The sequence below is a fragment of the Bos taurus genome, chromosome 13 (genome assembly GCF_002263795.3).
Source record: "Bos taurus isolate L1 Dominette 01449 registration number 42190680 breed Hereford chromosome 13, ARS-UCD2.0, whole genome shotgun sequence".
Taxonomy (NCBI): domain Eukaryota; kingdom Metazoa; phylum Chordata; class Mammalia; order Artiodactyla; family Bovidae; genus Bos; species Bos taurus.
In genome coordinates this window covers 20,918,959-20,943,287 of record NC_037340.1, presented here as the reverse complement: position 1 = coordinate 20,943,287, position 24,329 = coordinate 20,918,959, and the positions used below count along the sequence as shown (strand labels likewise).

The window sequence follows — 24,329 nt, the reverse complement described above, 5'->3', positions numbered from 1 at the left end:
GTCAAGCCAGGTTTTAGGATAGATAGGGGTACAAGGAAGACCAGAGGTGGAGGAGTTAAACCTTCATCAGGAAAAGACATCCCCTCCTTATTTGAATAGGAAGAAAAGTTGTACGTGTATCTGGAGGTAGAAGGTGGACACAGGGCTATACATGGAAAACAAAACAAAACAAAAAATCTGAAATCATATTAATCATTGGATTATCCTTCTCATGTTCAGTGCTCTATTGGAGAGCTGGTACTCTGATAACAAAGTGTGGGCACTGGATTTTCTTCTCAGTAGAGAGCTACTGAATGAGGTGTCTACGGCACTATATCATGTTAATGTTCTTCCATCTGTGAGATATCATGATTATTGGAACATTCGCCATGTGGGAGATGGGGAACAATGTTTTTTTAATGGACCATGTTGACATATCTCAATGTCCTTCCTTAGTTTAAAAACAAACATCTTAGGTTTATCTAGATACGTATTTGTCATGAATAACCTGACTCATAACAACATTCTGCTTTTCTAAACATTATCTCCTCAATGACAGACATCTTTAGCCAGGTTATGGGAGTCAAAGAATAACAGCTTGTGCTCCAAGCTTAAAGCCTGAGGGGATCTCATCATGGCTCAGCTACAGTGGGCACAGGCACAAAGTCCTATGCGTCCAAACAGACAATGGGCGAGAATCAACACAGATAATGAGTTCTGGCATCAAAGAGAAGGCACTCAAGTGGCAACAATATGAAAATCCCCATTTAGAAAAGTAATCGAATTCACATTTGGGGATGATACATATATTAATAGTTTATTTTTAACAAAAGAACAAAAATAAATATTCTAAATTTTACTCTTTCTCCCTTTCCTAAACTCACTTTTCATTAAGAATCAATAGGAAAAAAATGACTTAAAACGTATTAAATGCTCTATAGTTTTCAAACAACACCCTCACCTATTATGGCATTGATGACTGTAGAACTGTTTCAGCTCATGCTGTGACCATCATTTTATATGGTGGTTCAGTGGTAAAGAATCTGACACTGCAGGAGACAATCCCTGGGTCAGGAAGATCCCCTGGAGAAGGAAATGGCAACCCACTCCAGTATTCTTGCCTGGGAAATTCCATAGACAGAGGAGCCTGGCAGACTGCAGTCCATGGGGTTGCAAAGAGAAACAACTGAGCAACTAACTTTCAATATTATATATATATATATATATATACATATATATATATATATGGTATACATATGTATCTTTATATATATATATATATATATATATTATATATGACCCTAAGGTCATGCCCAAGGTCATGAGTAATAAGTGGTACAGCTGGGATTCAAATCTGAAGGTCTCTCTGGCTACATATCTAATGGTCTTTTGACACACCCTGAAGCCTAGGGTGAAACTCTGTCAGTTAAATACTTCACACCTTGAGAAATGAGCTGATATAGGTCTCAGTGTCTTGATCACTATGGCAAGATTCATCCACAGTGAAGACCAACTGCTATGTTTAGCGTGGTGTTATCTGAACTGGTGTCTGTCTATGCACTGGAAGGACAGATCATCTGATTCCTTGAAAGCCTCAAAGAAGGTCAAACCCAAAGGAAAGGAGTAAGTCTGGGAATGAATTTTGTTTACCTTCCTACTGTCCAAAATAATAATTAAAACTCTGTAAAATCTATGACATACACCAAAGGCTGTGTTGGTGATTTTGCTTTGAATGAATAAATAAGATCAAAGAAGTATGTGGCTTTCTTCATTTGGTGACAACAGCAAAGTGGTTGTAGCAATCAAGGGGTCTCAGAGTACCAGACAGCAGCTAGAACAGAATAACTGATCACTGAAAATACTGTTGAGAGTTCCAGGCAGATGTACACAATGATGAGAGGCAGCTTCCTGGTAAACAATTCAACGGGGGATGTAAAAATAATTGCAAAAATATTAGATAATGGTGATCTTTCAAAGGGGAGAGAAGATGACCCTTCTCATGAATGTTTTGTTCATGTAGCTCCTTCTCCATTCTACTTGCAGTTCTCACTTCCTTCTTCAGATAGAGCAAGTAAGATGTTTCCAGTATTCTTACCAAATTCAGAAATATTAAGAAAATTAATGTTAATATATCCATAAGACTACCAAGGCCTCATTTGCAATTTCAACTATTGTCACAAATTTAACTTCTTGCAGAATTTTTTTTTGTTGTCATTATGAAATGCCTACTGAATAAATTGCAAATTATCTTCATGCATACATACATAGACGTATTCACATGGATATATTCACAGGCAATTACAAGGAAAAAATTAGTAAGCTTTCTTTCTCTTCTCTGTGTATAGAATTTCATGTGTTTTCCAAGCAATTATCATGTATAAGAAGGTACAAATGGATGAAACGAGCACTGTGCCTGGGGTAATGATTCTGATCCTTGTGGTTCACACTGCCATTATCAAATGTAACAGAACTTTTCAAAAGTGCTGACTAAAAAAAGTTAATACACCTTATGTGTGTGCAAAACATGACATGGAGCTATCATTTCTCCCCAGAGATCTATGAAAACAAAGTGAATCTATAGTCATCCATCAGTCACTCCAAACCAAGCACTGTCCTTTAGGCGGCTCGTGGTCACTGTGCAGCTATGCCTGCATTCATAAATTTTTCTTAGGAGTTTAACTGTATCTGAGCTACTCAGAAAATCCTACATGTTTGAAGCTAGAGAGTTTGGAGGGGAAAAAGAGGGAGATATTCAAGGAAGTAGGATATATCAGAAACTTCTAACAGAAAATAGAAAATATTGTATCTTAGCTATAGATAAATAATCTGGAAAAAAAAATATGACCTCGTGCTCCAGATCAACAGTGTGCCTTTAATCATTTTATAAAATACAGAAGCATTCTTCAAGTACTGAGGTATCTATTTGAAATATTGTATGAGATTTTGCAAATGTTTATTACTGTGTGGATAGAACAGTAATAAAAAGAATCATAAATGCACTGTAAAATCACTACTAACGGTATATCTGGAAAAATAAAACTGCTCACAATCTCTCGGCATCTAAGTAAACAAACTAAATTGCAAACAAAAAATCAATTATATGTCCCCATATTTTGTGCTCAAATGTAGAAAGAAAATGAAAACGAAAAAAATTTCTTCTAATTCTGACTATTTCTTTTTCTTACCTTATCTTTTGTTTAGACATCTTTTGGAAGAAAAAAAAACTCAAAATGAATAAATTGCTTTGCAAAAGTTTAGCTTGTTTAGTGCTATTTAACGTTTTATTTTCTGTTCTTCTGTACATGTGTTTGTGTATGTTCTTTTGACTATTAAGAAAAATTAGCTCCAATTCTGATGAAGCTGAGAAAGATATTACTTTGAGTCTAACTTATAATTTAGAACTTTTTCCAAAAATAATTTAAATACCCCACTCGGTGCAAAATTAAATCCTGCTCTAAACTAAATAATTTTCTCATCACTTAGAAGCCATATGCATATCTAACTTTGGTGAGATTTTATTTGAAGAATGACCCCAAGTGAGGTAAAAAAAGAGTCAAGTTAACTTATTAAAAATATGACCCCTAAAATCCTTAAGGGCTCATGAATGCTGATGAAAAGAAACCCATAAATTCACAGAAAATATTATTTTACCCTTCTTTTTAACCTCAAGTCTCTATGTCACTTCAATTGCTAGCACTCAGAATAATGATCTCTCAGCTCATAAAACTGAAGAACTAAGTATGCTCTTTTGCCACCAAGAGGTTAGCATAAAATAGAAGACAAAGCAATGTACAATGATTATCTGTAGGATATAGTACATGGTGCATCTTGAATTGAAAATAAAATTGATCTATATTTGTAATCCATAACTAAGTCCTCAATGAATCAATCAGGGAATGTGCATGTTCAAGTCTTGATAGGTGAATATATGATACAGGAAATAAAATGTTAAAGTCTTGGTCCATAAAGTAAATCCTTAAGAAAATGGTCTAATTCATAAAAAAAGAACAGTAATTCAGCCAAGTCCACGCTTAACTCTATTTTTCCATTCTTGGGAGAATAACATCAACCGCAACATGACAGGGTTTTCAATTAGGACCACAAAGGTAGTAGTTTTATAAAGAATCTGTCTAGATGGCATAGATAATTCTGTCTACAGGTCCTGCTCAAAAATTTCTTCCATTATTTTCCATTTTGCAAATTCCCTTCATTATATATTTACATATTGTTCTCCTTGTCTATATCTGAGTTCATTGAGATATTTGAAATCTGTCTTTTTTTCCCCTAACAAGTACTTTATGTGCCTAAAATAAACTATTTTAGGGCTTCCCTGATGGCTCAGATGGTAAAGAATCTGCCTGCAATGCGGAAGACCTGGGTTCCATCCTTGGTTTAGGAAGATCCCCTGAAGAAGGGAATCTCTACCCACTCGAGTATTCTGGCCTGGAGAATTCCATGGACAGAGGAGCCTGGCAGGCTACAGTCCGTGGGGTCACAAAGAGTTGGACATGACTGAGAGATTTTCACATTCAAAATAAACTATTAATTACTTTAAAGGTCTAGTTCCAAATTCTCTTCCCCTAAACACTTTCATTCCACAAATACTCTAATAGCTTTGAATTCCTAGGATATTGAATGGTTTGTTCTCCATAGTTGGCATTTAATTATATATGGGAAGCCTGTATATTTCACTAATTCATTTCAAACATCTATTACATGCTATACACTAGACCTATGCTACATGCTAGAGATAAGTAAACAAGGTAGATACAGTTTCTGCAACATGAAAGCTCCCTAGTCACTGGACTATAGAGTTTTACATGTAGACAATCAGGATGCAATGTGATGGGGTCATGAGACATAGATCAGTGGAATGGGAACACACGCCATTCAATTACGATGCACACCATGACCCCAAGAGAAGTTCCTGTTCTAGGAATACAGCACAGCAAATCATAAGCCACCTTCTCAGATGGAGGACAACTTCAAAAGAGGATAATTAAATATCAAAGAACATTCCATTTTAGTGGGAGAGCTCTGATTGATTCTGATAGACTGAGTACCACACTGCTGCATTTTTGCAAACAGTTTAGTCCACTCTGAACTCACAGCCTTCATGACAGCAAGGAGTATATTCAATGGAAGTTCACTGAAGACTGCTTTGAATGCATGAATGGAAGATTAATAGTATCCACAGAAGTAGGATCACAGCAGAATGTTACACAGAGCTTTGCTGACACAGGTCATAGATTATGAGAAAATATTCTTGACTTTAGAAGATGTAAAGAGATGTACCAATCTGGACAATGGAAATTAATTCTAAATACTTTTCATCATTAAATGTGCTATATATTCATCTCATAGAGATAAGACTACCAACATAATTAGGATTTTCATTGTTTATTTTGACAATACATATGAGAGTGAATCATAGGGTTTTTTCTACTCCAACTCTATGATCTATAATTAGTAAAAACATATCACTGACCCTGTAGCAGCCTGAGTCAGGCGTGTGATTCATTTAGAACAGTCAGCCCACAAATAAGCAATTTTAACCTATTCTAGCAGAAACATGCTGCAAACTCCAAAGAAAATTAACAGAGCAGGCATTATAAATTAACTGATAAGATAAATTAAAACTATACCAAGCATCAAAAAAATTAATTGATGAGAACTTACAAGTTCCAAAAAGTTGCTATCATGTGCTGAAGACTCAATTTTTCCAGCAATGCCCTCCCCAAAAATAAAAGAAAGTGAAAGAAAAAAGCGATATTTTGCCACGGCAAATTGGTTTTACACAGTGAAGATGCAAATATCAGGAAGTACGCAAAAGTAAAGAGGAAATTAACCGATCCTCAGGATTCCCATCACTGGAGGAGGGCACGGCAACCAACCCCAGTATTCATGCCTGGAAAATCCCATGGACAGAGGAGCCTGGCAGGCTACAGTTCATGGGTTGCAAAGACATAACTGAAGCAGCTGAGCATGCACACACAGGATTCCCATATAGGGCAGTCCGTACATAATTGCACTTCTGAATTTTCTGACATCAAATGGAGAGTAAGCAAGTGAAGTTACCAGCCAATTACACCTTGAATTAAAATTAATTTAAACATTAAATTTAAATTCATCATCATTTAAATTCATGATGATGCTCAACATCACTCATTATCAGAGAAATGCAAATCAAAACCACTATGAGGTACCATTTCACACCAGTCAGAATGGCTGCGATCCAAAAGTCTACAAATAATAAATGCTGGAGAGGGTGTGGAGAAAAGGGAACCCTCTTACACTGTTGGTGGGAATGCAAACTAGTACAGCCACTATGGAGAACAGTGTGGAGATTCCTTAAAAAACTGGAAATAGAACTGCCTTATGATCCAGCAATCCCACTGCTGGGCATACACACTGAGGAAACCAGAAGGGAAAGAGACACGTGTACCCCAATGTTCATCGCAGCACTGTTTATAATAGCCAGGACATGGAAGCAACCTAGATGTCCATCAGCAGATGAATGGATAAGAAAGCTGTGGTACATATACACAATGGAGTATTACTCAGCCATTAAAAAGAATACATTTGAATCAGTTCTAATGAGGTGGATGAAACTGGAGCCTATTATACAGAGTGAAGTAAGCCAGAAGGAAAAACACCCATACAGTATACTAACGCATATATATGGAATTTAGAAAGATGGTAACGATAACCCTGTATACGAGACAGCAAAAGAGACACTGATGTATAGAACAGTCTTATGGACTCTGTGGGAGAGGGAGAGGGTGGGAAGATTTGGGAGAATGGCATTGAAACATGTGAAACGTCATGTATGAAACGAGATGCCAGTCCAGGTTCAATGCACGATGCTGGATGCTTGGGGCTGGTGCACTGGGACGACCTAGAGGGATGGTGTGGTGAGGGAGGAGGGAGGAGGGTTCAGGATGGGGAACACATGTATACTAATTAAAAAATTAAAAAAAAAAATTACTATGAACAATTATACAACAACAACAAAAAATAAATAAATAAATTTAAATTCAAAAGTGAGGTAAGTTACAATATTGTTTCTCTTCACTTTCTTCTACCAGACTTTATATTACATAAAAAGTCAATAGCTGTGACTCCTTATGACATTTGAAAAGACACTCCTGAAACTGGGTGATAAATCTCTCAATATTTTAATCCACTAACAGTCAATTCAGAAGCTGCTGACTCTACCTGGCTGCAAGTCTGATAACCAGCAGCTGAAACAGCTCTTTGCTGTGGCAGCCCCTAAACCTGTTTACAGTCACACTGCTCTAAATTTGGTTCAGATTGAATGTTATCTTCAGTGCCTTTAAGTTCCATTTATTGGGAACTGGAATTGCTTTTCCATGCAAAAAGTTCCTACTTAGATAAGATATATATATATATGTATTTTTTTTTAAGCAACAAATAAGGTACATAACTTATGAAATTAAAAATTCACAAGACCCTTTATAAGAGAAGGATCTGGGTTTTTAAGAGGGTAAGAACATGGATGGGGGAAACTTGAACTAAAATTTAGTATTTTTTTTTCCAACTGTGAATACAGGCAACAAACTCACAAATATTGATAGCACTTGTGACTTTCCCACCAATAATAGTAACAAATATTTTAACATCACTTTAAAGTGACATAACTGTCTCAAAAATATCGTTTATGTTTATCACTCTTTGGAATAATAGTTATTTTATCTTCCATTAAATTTTGTCCTTTACAATTTGTCACAAATTTACTATGTCACGATTTTGGAGTTTTAAAAGTATTTTAATAATTAGCATTATTTTTTTTCTGGCCACACAGCTTGCAGTATCTCAGTTCCCCAACCAGGGATCAAACCTGTGCCCCTAGAGTAGAAGTGCAGAGCCCTAACCACTGGAATGCCAGGGAATTCCAAATAATTAGTATTAATTAACTAGTTTTCTTTGTAAGTCTAGCATTTTATACATTTATAAGTATTCTGAGAAGTAATTCAGAAGTTTAGCAGATTTCCAAGGAATCTGTAAAACACACAAACATGGACAAGTAAGAATCCCTGACCTTGAAGATTTCTGCTTTAATTTACAGGGTCTCAGTTTTCAAAAAGGGAAAAATTATTACTAAGTTTGATCATACTAGTAAGCAGAGAGGGGTGGGAGAGGAAGATTCTAAAAAACAACAGATGTTTGCAACAGTTTTAAAGATTTCATGTTTGAATCAAAATTAAGAGCTTTCGTCTAGCTAGATTTCTGTCTTATAAAAAACAAATTATGTTGCTTCTAATTCATTCTTTCTTCATCAACATTAAAACACAGCTATTAATCATGATTCTGAAATTTTTGAAATATTTAGATATCAAGCAGAGTGATTTAGATAAATGTGGTTAATTATTACTAGATGTTGACAAGCTGTTCCCCCCCTCCACCGAAAAAAAAAAATCTGTAAAAGTTGCTAAACACAAACTAATCCTTTCCCCTCTTTAACATGTGTGGGACAGGCCTGTGGATTTATTATTATGGAGAGACAGAAATCTCTAATACGTATGATCTCAGAGCCACAGGAAAACTTTGATGAGATGTGTTTGCCTCCTCAGCATGAGAATGTTTTAAATTCTAAAAGCAGAAGTGGAATGCAGTAGTTTAGAGATGGATTTTAGAGCCAGAATTGGCTTTAAACCTGATGATACTGCTTATTATTTATGTGATTTGGGTCTCAGTGTCATGGTCTGTTAAATTAGAACAAAATATCTACCTTGCAAATTTATTCTGAAGATTAAGTGAATTACTATGTATAAAAGACATCTATGATATATAAACAATAAATCAGCCAAGATATGGAAGCAAACTAAGGGTCTATCAACAAATAAATGAATAAAGATGAGATTGTACGTATCAGTTCAGTTCAGTCTATCAGTTGTGACCCCATGAACTACAGCACACCAGGCTTCCTTGTCCCTCACCAATTCCTAGAGCTTGCTCAAACTCATGTTCATTGAGTCAGTGATGCCATCCAACCATCTCATACTTTGTTGTCCCCTTTTCCTCCTGCCTTTAATCTTTCCCAGCAGCAGGGTCTTTTCAAATAAGTCAGTTTTTCACATCAGGTGGTCAAAGTATTGAAAATTCAGCTTCAGCATCAGTCCTTCCAGTGAATATTCAGGAATGATTCTCTTTAAGATGGACTAGTTTGATCTCCTTGCTGTCCAAGGGACTCTCAAGAGTCTTCTCCACCACCACAGTTCAAAAACATCAATTCTTTGGGGCTCAGCTTTCTTTATAGTCCAACTCTCACATCCATACATGACTACTGGAAAAACCATAGCCTTGACTAGACGGACCTTTGTTGGCAAAGTAATGTCTCTGCTTTTTAATATGCTGTCTAGGTTAGTCATAGCTTTTCCTTCAAGGAGCAAACATCTTTTAATTTCAAGCTGCAGTCAGCATCTGCGGTGATTTTGGAGCACAAGAAAATCTCTCACTGTTTCCATTGTTCCCCCATCTATTTGCCATGAAGTGATGGGACCGGATGCCATGATCCTCATTGTTTGAAGGTTAAGTTTTAAGCCAGCTTTTTTACTCTCATCTTTCACTGTCATCAAGAGGCTCTTTAGTTTTTCTTCACTTTCTGCCATAAGGGTGGTGTCATCTACCTGTCTGAGGTTATTGATATTTCTACCAGAAACCTTGATTCTAGCTTATGTTTCATCCAGTCTAGCATTTTGCATGATATACTCTGTATAAATTAAATAAGCAAAGTGACAACATACAGCCTTCATGTACCCCTTTCCCAATTTGGAACCAGTCCATTGTTCCTTGTCTGGTTCTAATTGTTGCTTCTTGACCTGCATATAGATTTCTCAGGAGGCAAGTAAGGTGGTCTAGTATTCCAATCTCTTTAGAATGTTCCACAGTTTGCTGTGATCCATACAGTCAAAGGCTTTAGTGTAGTCAATGAAGCAGAAATAGATGTTTTTCTGGAACTCTATTGCTTTTTCTATGATCCAACAGATGTTGGCAATTTGATCTCTGGTTCCTCTGCCTTTTCTAAATCTAGCTTGAACATCTGGAAGTTCTCGGTTCACATACTGTTGAAGCCTAGCTTAGAGAATTTTGAGCATTACTTTGCTAGCTTGTGAGATGAGTACAATTGTGCAGTAGTTTGAACATTCTTTGGCATTGCCTTTCATTGGGATTGGAATGAAAATTGACCTTTTCTAGTCCTGTGGCCACTGCTGAGTTTTCCAAATTTGTTGCATATTAAGTGCAGCTCTTTCACAGCATCATCTTTTAGGATTTGAAATAGCTCAGCTGAAATTCCATCACCTCCACTACCTTTGTTCATAGTGATGCTTCCTAAGGCCCACTTGACTTTGCTCTCCTGGAATACAGGCAACAAACTCACACATAAAAGTGAATATTACTAACCCTAGCCTTAACCATACAAAATGAATGAAATCTTGCCATTTGCAACACTATGAACATAGACATTATACTTAGTGAAATATGTTAGAGAAAGACAAATACTGTATGTTTTCATTTATATGTGGAATGAAAAATAAAACAGAGGAATATAACAAGACAGAATAGACTTATATATACAGAGAACAAGCTAGTGGCTACCAGTGAGGAGAGGGGTGAGGGGAGCGGCAAGATACGAGAAGGGAATTAAGAGGTAGAAAGTACCAGGTGTACAATAAATGAGATACAAGGATGTAATGTACAGCATAGTGGAAAAAACCATTATTTTATAAAGATTTAAATGAGGCATAACCTATAAAAATACTGAATCCCTCTACTGTACACCTGAAACATACAACATAGCAAATCAACTACACTTTAATTAATAAAAAGAAGAAAGAAATCAGTCAATAAGTAGAGGTTTGTCCAAAAAGTAGTTGTAGTAGTTTGGAATAGAAATGGAAGTGAAACAGCAATATAGTAGTTAAAAGGACAATCTTCAGTGCTGACCGCGTGCGTCTCTCGAAAAGGAAAACTCTAGGATCAATTAAACTAACTAACTAGTCTCTTAATAGAAATCTTAATAGAAGGGACTCCACTGGCTGCCTAGTGGGAAGCAGTAGAGGTACCTAAAAGAGAGAGATGTGAAATAAGTAGTGAGAAGTTCAGAAAAAAAAATCTTAGGCAAAAATATATGGGGGATAAACACTACCCATTGTTGTGCAGCAGAAATCAACACAAAATGTTAAGCAATTTTCCTCCAAATTAAAAAAAAAAAAATTTTTTTTAAAAATAAAACAAAAACCACTGGCATGTTCTCTAAGGAACATTTGTTTTACATAAACCATGGTGTTGTGATCTTGTGGCTACTAATTAATCAAACTCTGGGTGTGTTGATCTCTTGTAAGTCTATCATTTGAAATGCAAAGATCAACTTTTCTCCCTTGATTTGGCTAAGATCAATAATATAATAGTACCAAAACTACTCAGACTGAATTGTTAACAGACTGAAACAATTCCAGAAAAGCAAATAAAGTTCTGGTACTAAAGTTTAGTTTAATGAATTTACAGCTCCCAATGCACATGACTGGCTTGAAAAAATCAATTTGCTATATACAACTGCTATGTAGCCCCTCTATCCATATTCTCTACATCCTTTTCTCTGAAATAATGAATCAAATCTCAACAACGTGATTAAAATAGCATCAGATATTCAATAGGCAGAAAAGATCGAAAGATGCCTAAGTACAAAAGCCTGTCTGACATTCTCTTAGGCACATGAGTATTAGTAATTAGCTGTAAATCTCACATTAGGACTGTGGGGGTTGTGTGTGTGCACGCGCCAGGGATGGGGTAGTGGTGAGTGAGAAAGGATGGAGGTGCTCACTTTGGCCAGTGGACCCTTACACCCAACTGCAGCTCCTTGTTTGCTAGGCTGAGGGTAAAATCAGAGCCAGAACGGCCAAGTAGGCAGTTCTTCCAAGTAGGCAAAGGAATCTGGCCTTTCCTTTGTCGATTTGACATTTACCACTGCCTACTGAACAAAATCTGTATTTCCGTACTGAATATGATTTTTAGATAGACTTTCCAGGAAGTCAAGTACATAAGATCTCTGAATTAGAAGTCAGGAAAATTGAATTTGCATCTTAACTTTTTTCTTAAAATACCATATGATCTGGGACAAGAAAGACAACTTTATAATCTTAGTTCCTTCATCTGTAAAATGAATTGTTTAAACATACTTCGAAGGACCTTACCAGCCCGAAAATTCTCTGAATCACTAAGCAAGATAAAGCAATAGGCTAATTTAATTACGCTCTTTCAGCATAACTAGGTTGCTATAATCAGGAGGGCTCTCCTGAAATAACATTATTTTCCTCCACTTGAATACATTATGTTTTCTATCACAGTGGCATAATGGATAGTCCTGAAGACCTTCCGTCAAACAGATTCAAATTCCCTATAGCATGAAGTCATCTTGATTAAAATATCAACAGTTTATCACAGATGGAGTTGCTCCAAAACACAACAGTGCCCTTCAGGCAGCAGGTGTTTCTGCATTCTATTCACAAGACTAGTTGAAAAGATGCAAAGGCCTTTTGTTTCATGATGAGACTAGAAATTTTACCTATGAAAAACAATTTATCAAATGCATGTAAACTTTAAAATTTCCTCAATTCTTTTTTACATATTAAAATCAACATATTACTCATCATTAATTAATTCCATCAGAAAAAATTGACCTGAAATGTGTAAAATTAAATATATTTGTAAAAACAAGTTAACTTTCATGCTTTGGAACTCTAACTCTACCCCTGAGCATTTGTTTCATATTTTTTAAATCTTAGATGGTTTCAAAAGCAATATATTAAAATTTAATGAGAAATTTCATATTGAATGTATGAGTTAAAAGGTAGGTAAAAATGATAGATGATATCAAGAGCAAAGTGAAGTGAGGTCGCTCAGTCGTGTCTGATTCTTTGCGACCCCATGGACTGTAGCCTACCAGGCTCCTCTGTCCATGGGATTTTCCAGGCAATAGCCCTGGAGTGGATTGCCATTTCCTTCTCCAGGGGACCTTCCCAACCCAGGGATTGAACCCAGGTCTGCTGCACTGTAGACAGATGCTTTACCGTCTGAGCCACCAGGGAAGAGCAAACATACTATTTTGGAAACGAATCATAGTGTCATACGGCAGAAATCAACACATTGTAAAGCAATTATCCTTCAATTAAAAATAAATTTAAAAATAAAAAAAATAAATTTTAAAAAGAAAAACGAATTATTATTATATGCAGAAAAAGGCATGACTCAGTATGTGATACTGCGGTTATGATTTGCAGTCAACAACACTACCCTTTAGAACAACTATATGGTTATAAAATTATGGTCAGTGCTTTCATGCCTTTTGCATCTGAATGTGTATATATATATGTATGTGTATATATATATATATATATATATTTCAGACCTAGATTACAGATTCTCCAGGTTAGACTTTAATGTCATGCAAACAATGGTTGTCCTGAGCCCAGCGATGGGCTCCTCTGGGGGAACACCACTCCTTTCCTCTAACCCCTTCATCCTGCAGTCCCTTCTCCGAAGAGCTGAGACAGACATAAGAATGAAGTCTCAAGGCTTTGCCTTCACTATGTTATGATGTACCTATTGAATAGTATAAATATAAGTGAACAGTCAGTCATCAGGAAGAACTTCTGGAGCTGTGAGGGACACTTACAAAAGGAATAGTCATGGCGGGCAAAAGTGTCAAGGAAAGATTTGTGAGAGGCTGAATCTACCCGATTGTGTTGGACCTGATGTGGAGGAAAACCATGGGAACACAGAAGGAGGCATGCCTGAGAAAAAAGAGAGGAGACTGGGCCGGGGATACCATATGCACATACTGGGTCCATTCTAAAGGATACGGAGCACAGAAAGAAAGAAAAGGTAGCATTCATACCCCTGCTGTGGTTGCCACCTGGCTAGGACGATTTCCAACTAATGAGTGAGGTGAAATCCAACATGCTTCCACACAGACAGAAGCCTAAGCAGTACTTTGTAACGATGATCAAAAATATGTATTGTGTTAATTACCAAAATGAAATGATCGCCCTAATTCACGAATATAAAATCAATATATGGTATGAAAGATTTCTCTTTGTAATAAATGTAACTAAATAATAATAGGCATTTTTTAATACAATAGGAATATAGGTCTTTAAAGTTGCTATTAAATGTCCAGAGGAATTGGGAGGAATATGGGAGCTCAATGTGACTTGATAGGAAGACATATGTCAAATCAGTATAATTTTATAGTAAAGTTTTTTCTAGTAATGTAAAGCTTGTTACTATAAGAGATGAGAAATGTAAATATGAGTGAAGCAAATAATAAAGGCAAAATCCAATGCATCAAACCCTTCACATGGCACTGTTGAAGAAAGACAACTTGCTCAAAATGGAGTCACTTGTGCTAAGCATCATGACAGTAAACTAAGACCTTAACACCTAATTTAATTGCAGTTTCAACTTTCCTCAGGAATGTAATCTTAACCAGTCAGCACTAGAGAAATTATCTGTCCAACAGAACCCCTCCATCCTTCTTAGGAGGGGACCTTCCCTGAAACAATGCATTTTTTTTTTTTTTTTTGGCTAATAATTTCCTTTTCCTGCCCCCTTTCTGCCTTTGAAAACCTTTTTTGTTTCTATAACTTGGCAGAATTCCTTTCTATCTCCTACATGGGATGCTGCTGAACTCATGAATTGTTCAACAAAGCAATTTGATCTTTAAATTTCCTCAGTTGAAGTTTTGTTATTTAAGAGTACAGACCATATAGCCCAGTGTCACATTCAATAGAGCACTGGAAAATATTCTAAGAACTTTAAGCACTGTATTTCAGTAAGTTTCCATATTTAAATATAAGAATAAATCATTGTGATATTTTCTGCATGTATTTTATTAGGCAGGCTTTTCTGCATTATTAGAGAAGGGTTCTAAATTATAAAGTTAGCTCAGGTTTCAGATAAAACATGAACTTTGCAGCCACGAGCTATTCAGACAAATGAGGCCTTTGATAGGTCAGGCATTGTCCATCAGTGTGGGGCACTTCACCAAAGCCCATGTGTGAGAAAACAGCAACAGCCCAAAAAGCATGTCTTCAGAGTAAGCTTTATTGGAATTCTAAAGAGATTCTTGAACACACATGTGTGTACATACATGTAGGCATGCATGTATGCACACACACACATACACACACACACCCCACCTTTTTGCTGCTGCTGTAACTTGCCAGAGTCAAAGTATGTGAACCAAGTCTCATTAATATTAATATATACTTTGTTACTTTGCTCCCCAAACACTGTCACTCTGTTAAACTAAATTAAAGCCCTGTCAGAAACATCTAATTAATCCACAGTAAGAAAATGTATTACTGTGTCATAGTTAATAAGTGGTTCAATGTATTCATACCTTGATCATTCGCCTGAGCAGTCCTGTCCTTTGTATGCTGTACTTAGGACCAGAATGTTTCACATTAATTTCTTTAATGATCGTTCATATATTAATTACAATGGATAGCTACTCTTCTTTCAGATGTACAAATCATCTAGATTCTTTCAGTGAGGAGGATAGGCAAGGAAATACCCAAATAGAGTGAAGAAACCTGTGGGTTTTAGACTAACTTACCACAAAGAGTTTCTGAGAGTCAGTTACAACCTGTGTTACAACCTGTTGTATGATGCTGAGCTCAAAGCTGGTTCCTGTGCCCAGTTTACCAAATTCCACAAAACATCTGAACCACAAGCAGCATCGCCCTCCGATGGGAGGAGGCCTTCCAGGGCCAGGGCAGCAGAGTTGTGATAAAATCCCTTTGGCCATGTGCTGCCTGTAGGAAACTTCATGAAGCTCAGAGGCATCACCAACTGAAATCTTACCTTAATGAGGATCTGAATGGACCCCGTGGCTTTTGTGGATATGAAATACCAGAAGCTCATGGTGCAGGAAGCGCTGGATTCTTGCCACAGGCCACTCTTGAGATGTGCTTCTTCGCCCCGCAGGCCCACTGGAGTAGCTTCCAGATACAGGAAGTGCCCTGGGAACAAGATGAGATTCAGATCATGCCAAAATAACAGGGAGAGGATCATTTTAGTTTTCCTATCGTTGGGTTTTTAATTACATTTCATAGGATCTCAACTGCCAAAGGTATTTCTACTTGAAAGAGAAAGGAAATCTAATAGCCTTGCCTCCAGCTCGCTGACAGAACAATTTCCAAATGTCTGTGCTTTTAGCAAAGTACTTCACAGTGCGCAGATGAACTGATCTGACAGAATATTTATGCCATGGACTCAATGAGACAGTTACAGAAATCATTTCATGGACTCCCCAAACTATCCAGTTACTGTGAAACAATGCAAAGATTGTCTACGAAATATAAATAAAGAAATATGACATGCTTTCAAAAAGTCAGTCACCTTTTGAGTGCACAAATAAAATGCTGAGAATGTTAATATACAACATACAAGGAAAGATACTGGGTTTTTGGCTTGTTTATGCAAATGTCCAAAACATTTTACGTATGTAGAGCTGAGTGTTAGAATGGGACTCGGGCCTTCCTTTCTCTGGCATGGTTGGCCCAGCTTGGAGAGCTCTCTTTTATCATGTGCTGTGTGCTTAGTCTCTCAGTCATGTCTGACTCTGCGACCCCATGGACTATAGCCCACCAGTCTCCTCTGTCCTTGGGGATTCTCCTGGAAAGCATTCTGGAGTGGGTTGCTCTGCCCTCCTCCAAGGGATCTTTCTGACCCAGGGATCGAACCCAGGTCTCCTGCAATGCAGGCGGGCTCTTTAGGGAAGCCACCAGGGAAGCCCCTGTTTTATCATAGGCCTGTGAAACTTCAATATTTAAACACCTTTATTCTACTCTGTAACAGCCAGGAATTCAAGATCCCTTCTTTATTCTGCTAATGTCTTTTGCCCCTTGACCAAAGAATATGAGAAATAGGTTCAGCTCACCGTAAAAATGAGCCATTCCAAGCACCCTTCACAGAGATGATCTTACAGCTACGTCTGCATAGCACCTTTAGGGCTTTCTACTGCCTGTCCCCAAATACAGATCATCTCCCTTGATCCTGACAACTCCAGGGCAAATTTTATTATCTCCATTGGATAGAGGAGAGATTTGAGAATCTGAAAAGCTACATGACTTGCTACTGATCAAATGAATGGTAGAATTCAAGGTTATTGATTACAAATGTGTCATTTCGAAAAGGTACCCGAGGGCAGCCTATGTTATCATCTATCTACAATTATCAAAGCAATATTCAGTTTTAATTACTCACTGTTATATGTTACATAGTGTCCCCCCAAAAGATGTGAAAGTCCTAATTTCTGTCCCAGTTAATGTGAGCTTCTTTGGAAATAGGGTTTTTGCTGAGATTAAGTTGAAATAAAGTCATGAAGGTGGCCTCTAGTCCAATAAGATTATTGTAATGAAAAGGGAAAATTTAGACACATACATAGAGGGAAGACAACGCAAAGACAGAAAGAGATTTCCCCTACAAGCCAAGTAGCATCTGAAGCTACCAGAAGCTAGTGAGAGGCAAGGAATAGATTATTCTCCTTCAAAATCCTCAACAGGAACCACCAGCCCTACTGACACCATGATTTCAAATTTCTAGCCCCCAAACTGTGAGACAATAAATGTCTGCTTTTAGCACCACCCCGCTGAGGCTGTCTGCTATGCAGTCCTGGGAGACAAAGGTACTCATTAAATGTTTGACTTAGTTGCCCTGACACCACGGTGGTCTCTCTGATGCTCTCGGGAAAGACAATGTGATGCTCACTGTGAACAAAAGTAGAGTAACTGGAACAACCTGATAACCTACCATTTTCATTTTCAAGTGTGTGGTCTCTGGGAGGTCTTAGGCTTTGTGGAGAGCCGACCCCCAAAATCCAATCAAAGTTTTCAGCCAAGGAGTTTTGCCAACCACACCAGCCTTTTTCAAAAGTACAGGAGCCACCGCATTCATTTTCATCAGTATAATCTCCGCAGTCATCTACAAAATTACAGCTCTGCTCCGGTGTAAAACATCTGCCATTCTGACATTCCCGATAGCCAAGTGGACAGTAACCTAAAAAACAAACAAACAAAAAGGATGAGGAAACACCCCTGCCACATTTATGAGGTTAAAAAGTAGGAAGAGTAGATTCCCTTTAATATGTAAAGAAACATAATGTTCTTAGGAGTTTGGGGTGTCTGACCCCTGCCTCTCTCTCCCCTAATCTCTCCAGGGTTCTGGTCTATAGCTTATTCACAAGCATCATTCAAAATGAAAACAATCAATCATTTTATTGATCTAGGAATGTACTCCAATCGTCCTCAAATGTAGCATGTCCTGTGAGCTATCCTCAGAGATAAATTAGATCTGAAAACCAAAGAGAGGCTTTCTATTTTTAATCCTGAAACAAGATCTTCAGGGTAGTAAGAACTTATGTAACATGGGGTATTTGAAGGTACATCAGTATCCACGCACTCCATTATTTATCAGAAGCCAAACATGTATCATACTTCCTCAGAAGCAGGGGCATGAATATACAACTAATATTTAACTTTCCAACAGATTTTTTTCCTCCAAAATGCTCATTTATTTCATAGTTGTTTGGAATTTAAGGTGCAATTTTCCTACAAAGCAGTGTGGCCCATAAAGACTTTTCTATAAACTTTAAGACAAAGCATGATGATTTTAAATGTCTGAGTTTGAACTGATGCTGATAACTCATCAGTTATGTGACTTGGATCATTCCTATATTTGATGAGTTTTAGTCTACTGATCAAAAAAGAGAAAAAAAATAATAGTAAAAAGTTAAACTAATTAGAGAGACTTGTTTATACTGGGGATCCTCAATCTCTGGGATCTAATGCCTGATGATCTGAGGTGGAGCTGATGTAATGAGAATAGAAATAATGTGTACAATAAATGTAATGGCTTGAATTATCAGGAAACTATACCCCCACCCTCACATCACAGAAAAAATTATCTTTCACAAAACTGTTCCCTTGTGCCAAAAAGGTTGGGGACCTCCGGTTTCTATCACTAGAGTAGTGCTTGAACCTTCACAGGCAATCAGTAAATATTAGTCAAATGAATGAGTTAAAGTGTTTTGGAAATAATAAACCCGTTCAATAGGCACAGTCAAGTTATAAATATCCTGCTCCGATATTTCAATAGAACATAACCACCGTGGTTGACAATATTTCAGCAGGAAAAGTTCTGATGTGGTGACATCAGCTTCCCATTTGCTTTGTGACTCTATAGTACCTGAATTTTTGTTTCCCTTCCTCCTCAGTTGGCCAGTTAGGGGAGCTGGTAATACCACTTCCTACTTCATTTTTAGATGGGAGTTTCCATGGCCTGAGAGAGTGGCTGGAGGTTGAGGACTGGTGTGGATTAGAGGAAGAAGGTGATTCAGACATTTAATGGAAGGTGTTCTGGAATTGGAAACTGCTTTTGATAGAATCTCATAGAAAAGCTTTTAAGTTCTGGATCAGTCTCACATTTTAGAAAACAGATGGCTAAGAGGAAAGAAGTGGCAGGAGAGGAATGGAAGGCCATGTAGACATCGGTGGGGAAGAACTGGTGTTCTGAGAATTCCCAGCCACTTTGTGTGCTAAGCTCTTCTTGGACTGCACGTTCAAGATTGCCTAATTGAATGGCCTTTACATTTGCAATGCCTTTGAAACAAATTTCAACTCTGCATTCTGTCTCTAACAAAACTTTCTTGTCTTCTAGGTTAATTGCTAACATTTTCCTTTCTTGCAGTGTAAGATTAAACTATTTTCATTTAGGTGCCCAGTTCAGCTGGCAGATTGGAGGGTAAGACAAAAGACCTTTGCTGTTTCAATTACAGAGCTTGACTGAGAATTGTAACATTCAAGCATTTTTGAGCTACACAGAAATGGAGATCATTTACATTAACCCTCTCATTTATAGATGAGAAAACTGAGGATTATAGATGTTAAATGACTTGCTGAATTTTCAAGAGGAGCAATGCAATTTGGACCCAGGTCTGTTGTCTTCAGAATTATTTTTTAAGTCCATTGACTTGAAGGACAGTGGTAGGTCTACTATTGTAAGACACAAGATCACCAAGGGATGAAACACCAGTGTTGACTACCAGATGCATTATTTCTCATGGATCTGTTGAGAACCTGAGAAATTACTAGATCATTTGATTATATATAATTGACATTTGTATTGATTCTGTCAATTCCAATTTGGGGAATAAAAGCAAATTTACTGGTTTTGAAGATATTTTTCTCCAAAGCAACTGGGTCAAGCTAAAATCTAATTCTTTTAAAACACACGAGAAGCTTTTAATTTTAATTAGATCCCATTTGTTTATTTTTGCTTTTATTTCCAATATTCTGGGAGGTGGGTCATAGAGGATCCTGCTGTGATTTATGTTGGAGAGTGTTTTATCCATGTTCTCCTCTAGGAGTTTTATAGTTTCTGGTCTTATGTTTAGATCTTTAATCCATGGGATCTAATTAAAATTAAAAGCTTCTGCACAACAAAAGAAACCATAAGCAAGGTGAAAAGACAGCCTTCAGAATGGGAGAAAATAATAGCAAATGAAGCAACTGACAAACAACTAATCTCAAAAATATACAAGCAACTCTTGCAGCTCAATTCCAGAAAAATAAACGTTCCAATCAAAAAATGGGCCAAAGAACTAAATAGACATTTCTCCAAAGAAGACATATAGATGGCTAACAAACACATGCAAAGATACTCAACATCACTCATTTTCAGAGAAATGCAAATCAAAACCACAATAAGGTACCATTTCACGCCAGTCAGAATGGCTGCGATCCAAAAGTCTACAAGCAATAAATGCTGGAGAGGGTGTGGAGAAAAGGGAACCCTCTTACACTGTTGGTGGGAATGCAAACTAGTACAGCCACAATGGAGAACAGTGTGGAGATTCCTTAAAAAACTGGAAATGGAATTGCCATACAACCCAGCAATCCCACTGCTGGGCATACACACCGAGGAAATCAGAATTGAAAGAGACACGTGTACCCCAATGTTCATCGCAGCACTGTTTATAATAGCCAGGACATGGAAACAACCTAGCTGTCCATCAGCAGATGAATGGATAAGAAAGCTGTGGTACATATACACAATGGAGTATTATTCAGCCATTAAAAAGAATACATTTGAATCAGTTCTAATGAGGTGGATGAAACTGGAGCCGATTATACAGAGTGAAGCCAGAAAGAAAAACACCAATACAGTATACTAATGCATATATATGGAATTTAGAAAGATGGTAACGATAACCCTGTATGCGAGATAGCAAAAGAGACACAGATGTATAGAACAGTCTTTTGGACTCTGTGGGAGAGGGGGTGGGGGATGATTTGGGAGAATGGCATTGAAATATGTATAATATCATATAAGAAATGAATCGCCAGTCCAGGTTCAATGCAGGATACAGGAAGCTTAGGGCTGGTGCGCTGGGATGACCCAGAGGGATGGTATGGGAGGGAGGTAGGAGAGGGGTTCAGGATGGGGAACACGTGTACACCCGTGGTGGATTCATGTTGATGTATGGAAAAACCAATATTGTAAAGTAATTAGCCTCTAATTAAAATAAATAAATTTAAATTTAAAAATTAAAATATTTTCATCTGCAAAAAAAAATAAAACACACAAGAAAATAATTTGGACATGTCTCTAAGTGGAAACATAAGGCAAAATATTATACAATCAATATAGCTAATATTTTAAGATAGTCACAATGTGAATCACTGTTTTACATTTATAAAACATAAATACCTGCATAAAATACAATAATTCAAATATAACACAAGATTAATTTTGAACAGAAAACTCTCTAGGCTAATAAAGAAAATTTCACTGCTATAATGTACTCTTATCCATAAAACAATAAGCAACATTTTTTGGTAAATTCAAGGGAAGTTATCAACTAATATTATTTACCTATTTCTAAATTATTTTCCATGTCTATTGTTTTGTCCAAAGAAATCAGCTACCTAGAAGTGTATATATCTTTAAATGATTTGATATTAAGGATCTAATGATATTATGCTCATTTTTACAGAAAAAAATACTGTTTAAATGAGGCAGTGACCCTCCTGATAGGCAGTTTAATTTTGTGTGCTGTGCTGTGCTTAGTCGCTCAGTTGTTTCTGACTCTTTGTAACCCAATGGACTGTAGTCTGCCAGGATCCTTCGTTCATGGGGATTTTTCAGGCAAGAACACTGGAGTGGGTTGCCATGCCCTCCTCCAAGGAACTTCCCAACCCAGGGATCAAACCTAGGTCTTCCACATTGCAGGCAGATTCTTTACCATCTGAGCAGTAGAGAAGCCCTTAATTTTTAAGGAAGAACAAGTTATAAAATTTAAAAACCTCCCATGTAAACGTCAGAGACTCTGAAACTTAATATGCTTAAGTTCAAAATCCGATTCTTCCCCTTCAAACTTACTCACTGAACAGTCTTCTCCATCTGTGTTAATGGCAACTCTATAACTCCAGTTGCTTGGAGAGAAAAAAGTCTTGTAAGGAGCTCTGTATTGGAAGTCTGACTCCACTTTTCAACGTATGACTTAATGACTGACAGCCTTTCCTCATGTGTTCTACACACAGGAAATTTTCAAACCTTCTTGGTATGTATGTGGTGTCATCAGTCTTAGAGGTGATAAGATATATTCTAATTATAGGACTAACAATTGACAGAATTCACTGAACGATTACATATGATTTATGAGATAAAATATTACATATATTATTATTACAACTCCTAGAGCTTGGGACTATCCTCAGTTTCAAGGTAGACTGCTGTTCAAAATTTGGTTCAGATATTAAGACTGATAACACCACACCACACACCAGGCTTGCATTACTCAGAAAATGAGGTTTTCTAAGAAAGCCCAGGTGCTCCCCCTGTTGGTAGAAGATCCCAAATAATATCAGCCCCTACCTGTCACAGCAATCTTCATCCAGGTCCTATCCCCTAACCAGCATAACACTCTCCCCAGTTTCCTTTCCTCATTCTCTAAATAATAATAATATATCTATATATAATACTGTTGTAATAATATATAATATTTTATCTCATAACTTATATATAATCTTTCAGTGAATTCTGTCAATTTTCAATCCTACTCTGTTACAAGAGGTGATGTTACTACTACTTTTGGTTCAAGCCACTATCATTTTCTGTGTGTGATTTCATTACAACACTTGCTTTCCTGATCTCTGTACCCTACCATTTCCCATTAAGCAATAAAGAATGATGGTGATGTAAGCTGTTATATATGGAATGGATAAACAACAAAGTCCTACTGTATAACGCAGGGAACTGTATTCAATATCTTATGATAAACCATAATGGAAAAGAATATTAAAAAGAATGTAATGTATACATACACACACACACACACACATGTGTTTATATATACATCACTTTTCTCTATAGCAGAAAATTAACACATTATAAATCAACTATACTTCAATAAAAATATTTACCTAGAAAAACCATGGAGATAATTTATATAAATTGAATGTCACTTCTTTGTCCCAAACGCTACAATATTTAAATACTATTCCCCATTACAAGGAACTAGGTCTTCTTGGAAAAATGGTCTATTTGGGGCTAAGAAGATCCAAGATGAGCCTGGGAATTTTTTGTGTGTGCCAAAAATTAGAAAAGTGCTCAAGAAAATTACATCATTATGATGAAAGTCTGAATTACTGGTCAAATCAGAAATAATTTCAACATCAAAATAAGTAATGAGAGGACTTTAGCTCTTACCACACGTATAAGAAAGAGTAAGAAGGTACGAAATTATTCTCCAGCCATAAGCAACTAGAAACTTGGGAAAAATCTATGTCTGATGCTTATGCTCTCTGAAACTGTTTACACTATAAACAGGAGAAGCAATAGCTCATAACAACCTCAAGGCCTAGCTGACAGTTCCAGACCAGGTCCTGAATGTCAGGAGATGCCTTTCTTTATCTCACTTTGCAATTCTGTTTACATGGCAAGAGAGTTCAGTGGAGCCACCAAACCTTCTGGGTGATATGAGGCTAGAAAATAAAACCCTTCTGGTTATTGTCTTTGCAGTAGGTAAAACATGGCAGACCATTTGCTTTGGGAGATGCTAAAAGATTTCAAAGGCCTTCCTATTGGTTATTTTTACGCCTCTTGATATTTCCCTTTAGTAATTTTCAGCAAAAACTTGAAAATATCAAGGTTTGTGGGATCTACTTTAATGTTATTAACATGAAGGAGATAATATGCGGGAAAAAGTTCCATAAAATAGATAGTGGTGGCCTTAAAGAATTGACAAACGAGACAACAACAAC

The 24,329-nt window shown here is 37.0% G+C and overlaps 1 protein-coding gene across 3 annotated transcripts in view; it reads right to left on the bottom strand.

Moving 5' to 3' along the window:
* MALRD1 (MAM and LDL receptor class A domain containing 1) overlaps nt 1-24,329 on the bottom strand; it is a 554,066-nt gene that overhangs the window by 258,947 nt on the left and 270,790 nt on the right. For all 3 annotated transcript variants that reach the window (XM_015474019.3, XM_015474018.3, XM_010811194.3), the window contains exons 28-29: nt 17,818-18,063; nt 15,868-16,025 (exon numbers count right to left, since the gene is read on the bottom strand). In XM_015474019.3, coding sequence (XP_015329505.1) covers nt 15,868-16,025; nt 17,818-18,063 — 404 coding nt within the window. The remainder of the gene's footprint in view (nt 1-15,867; nt 16,026-17,817; nt 18,064-24,329) is intronic.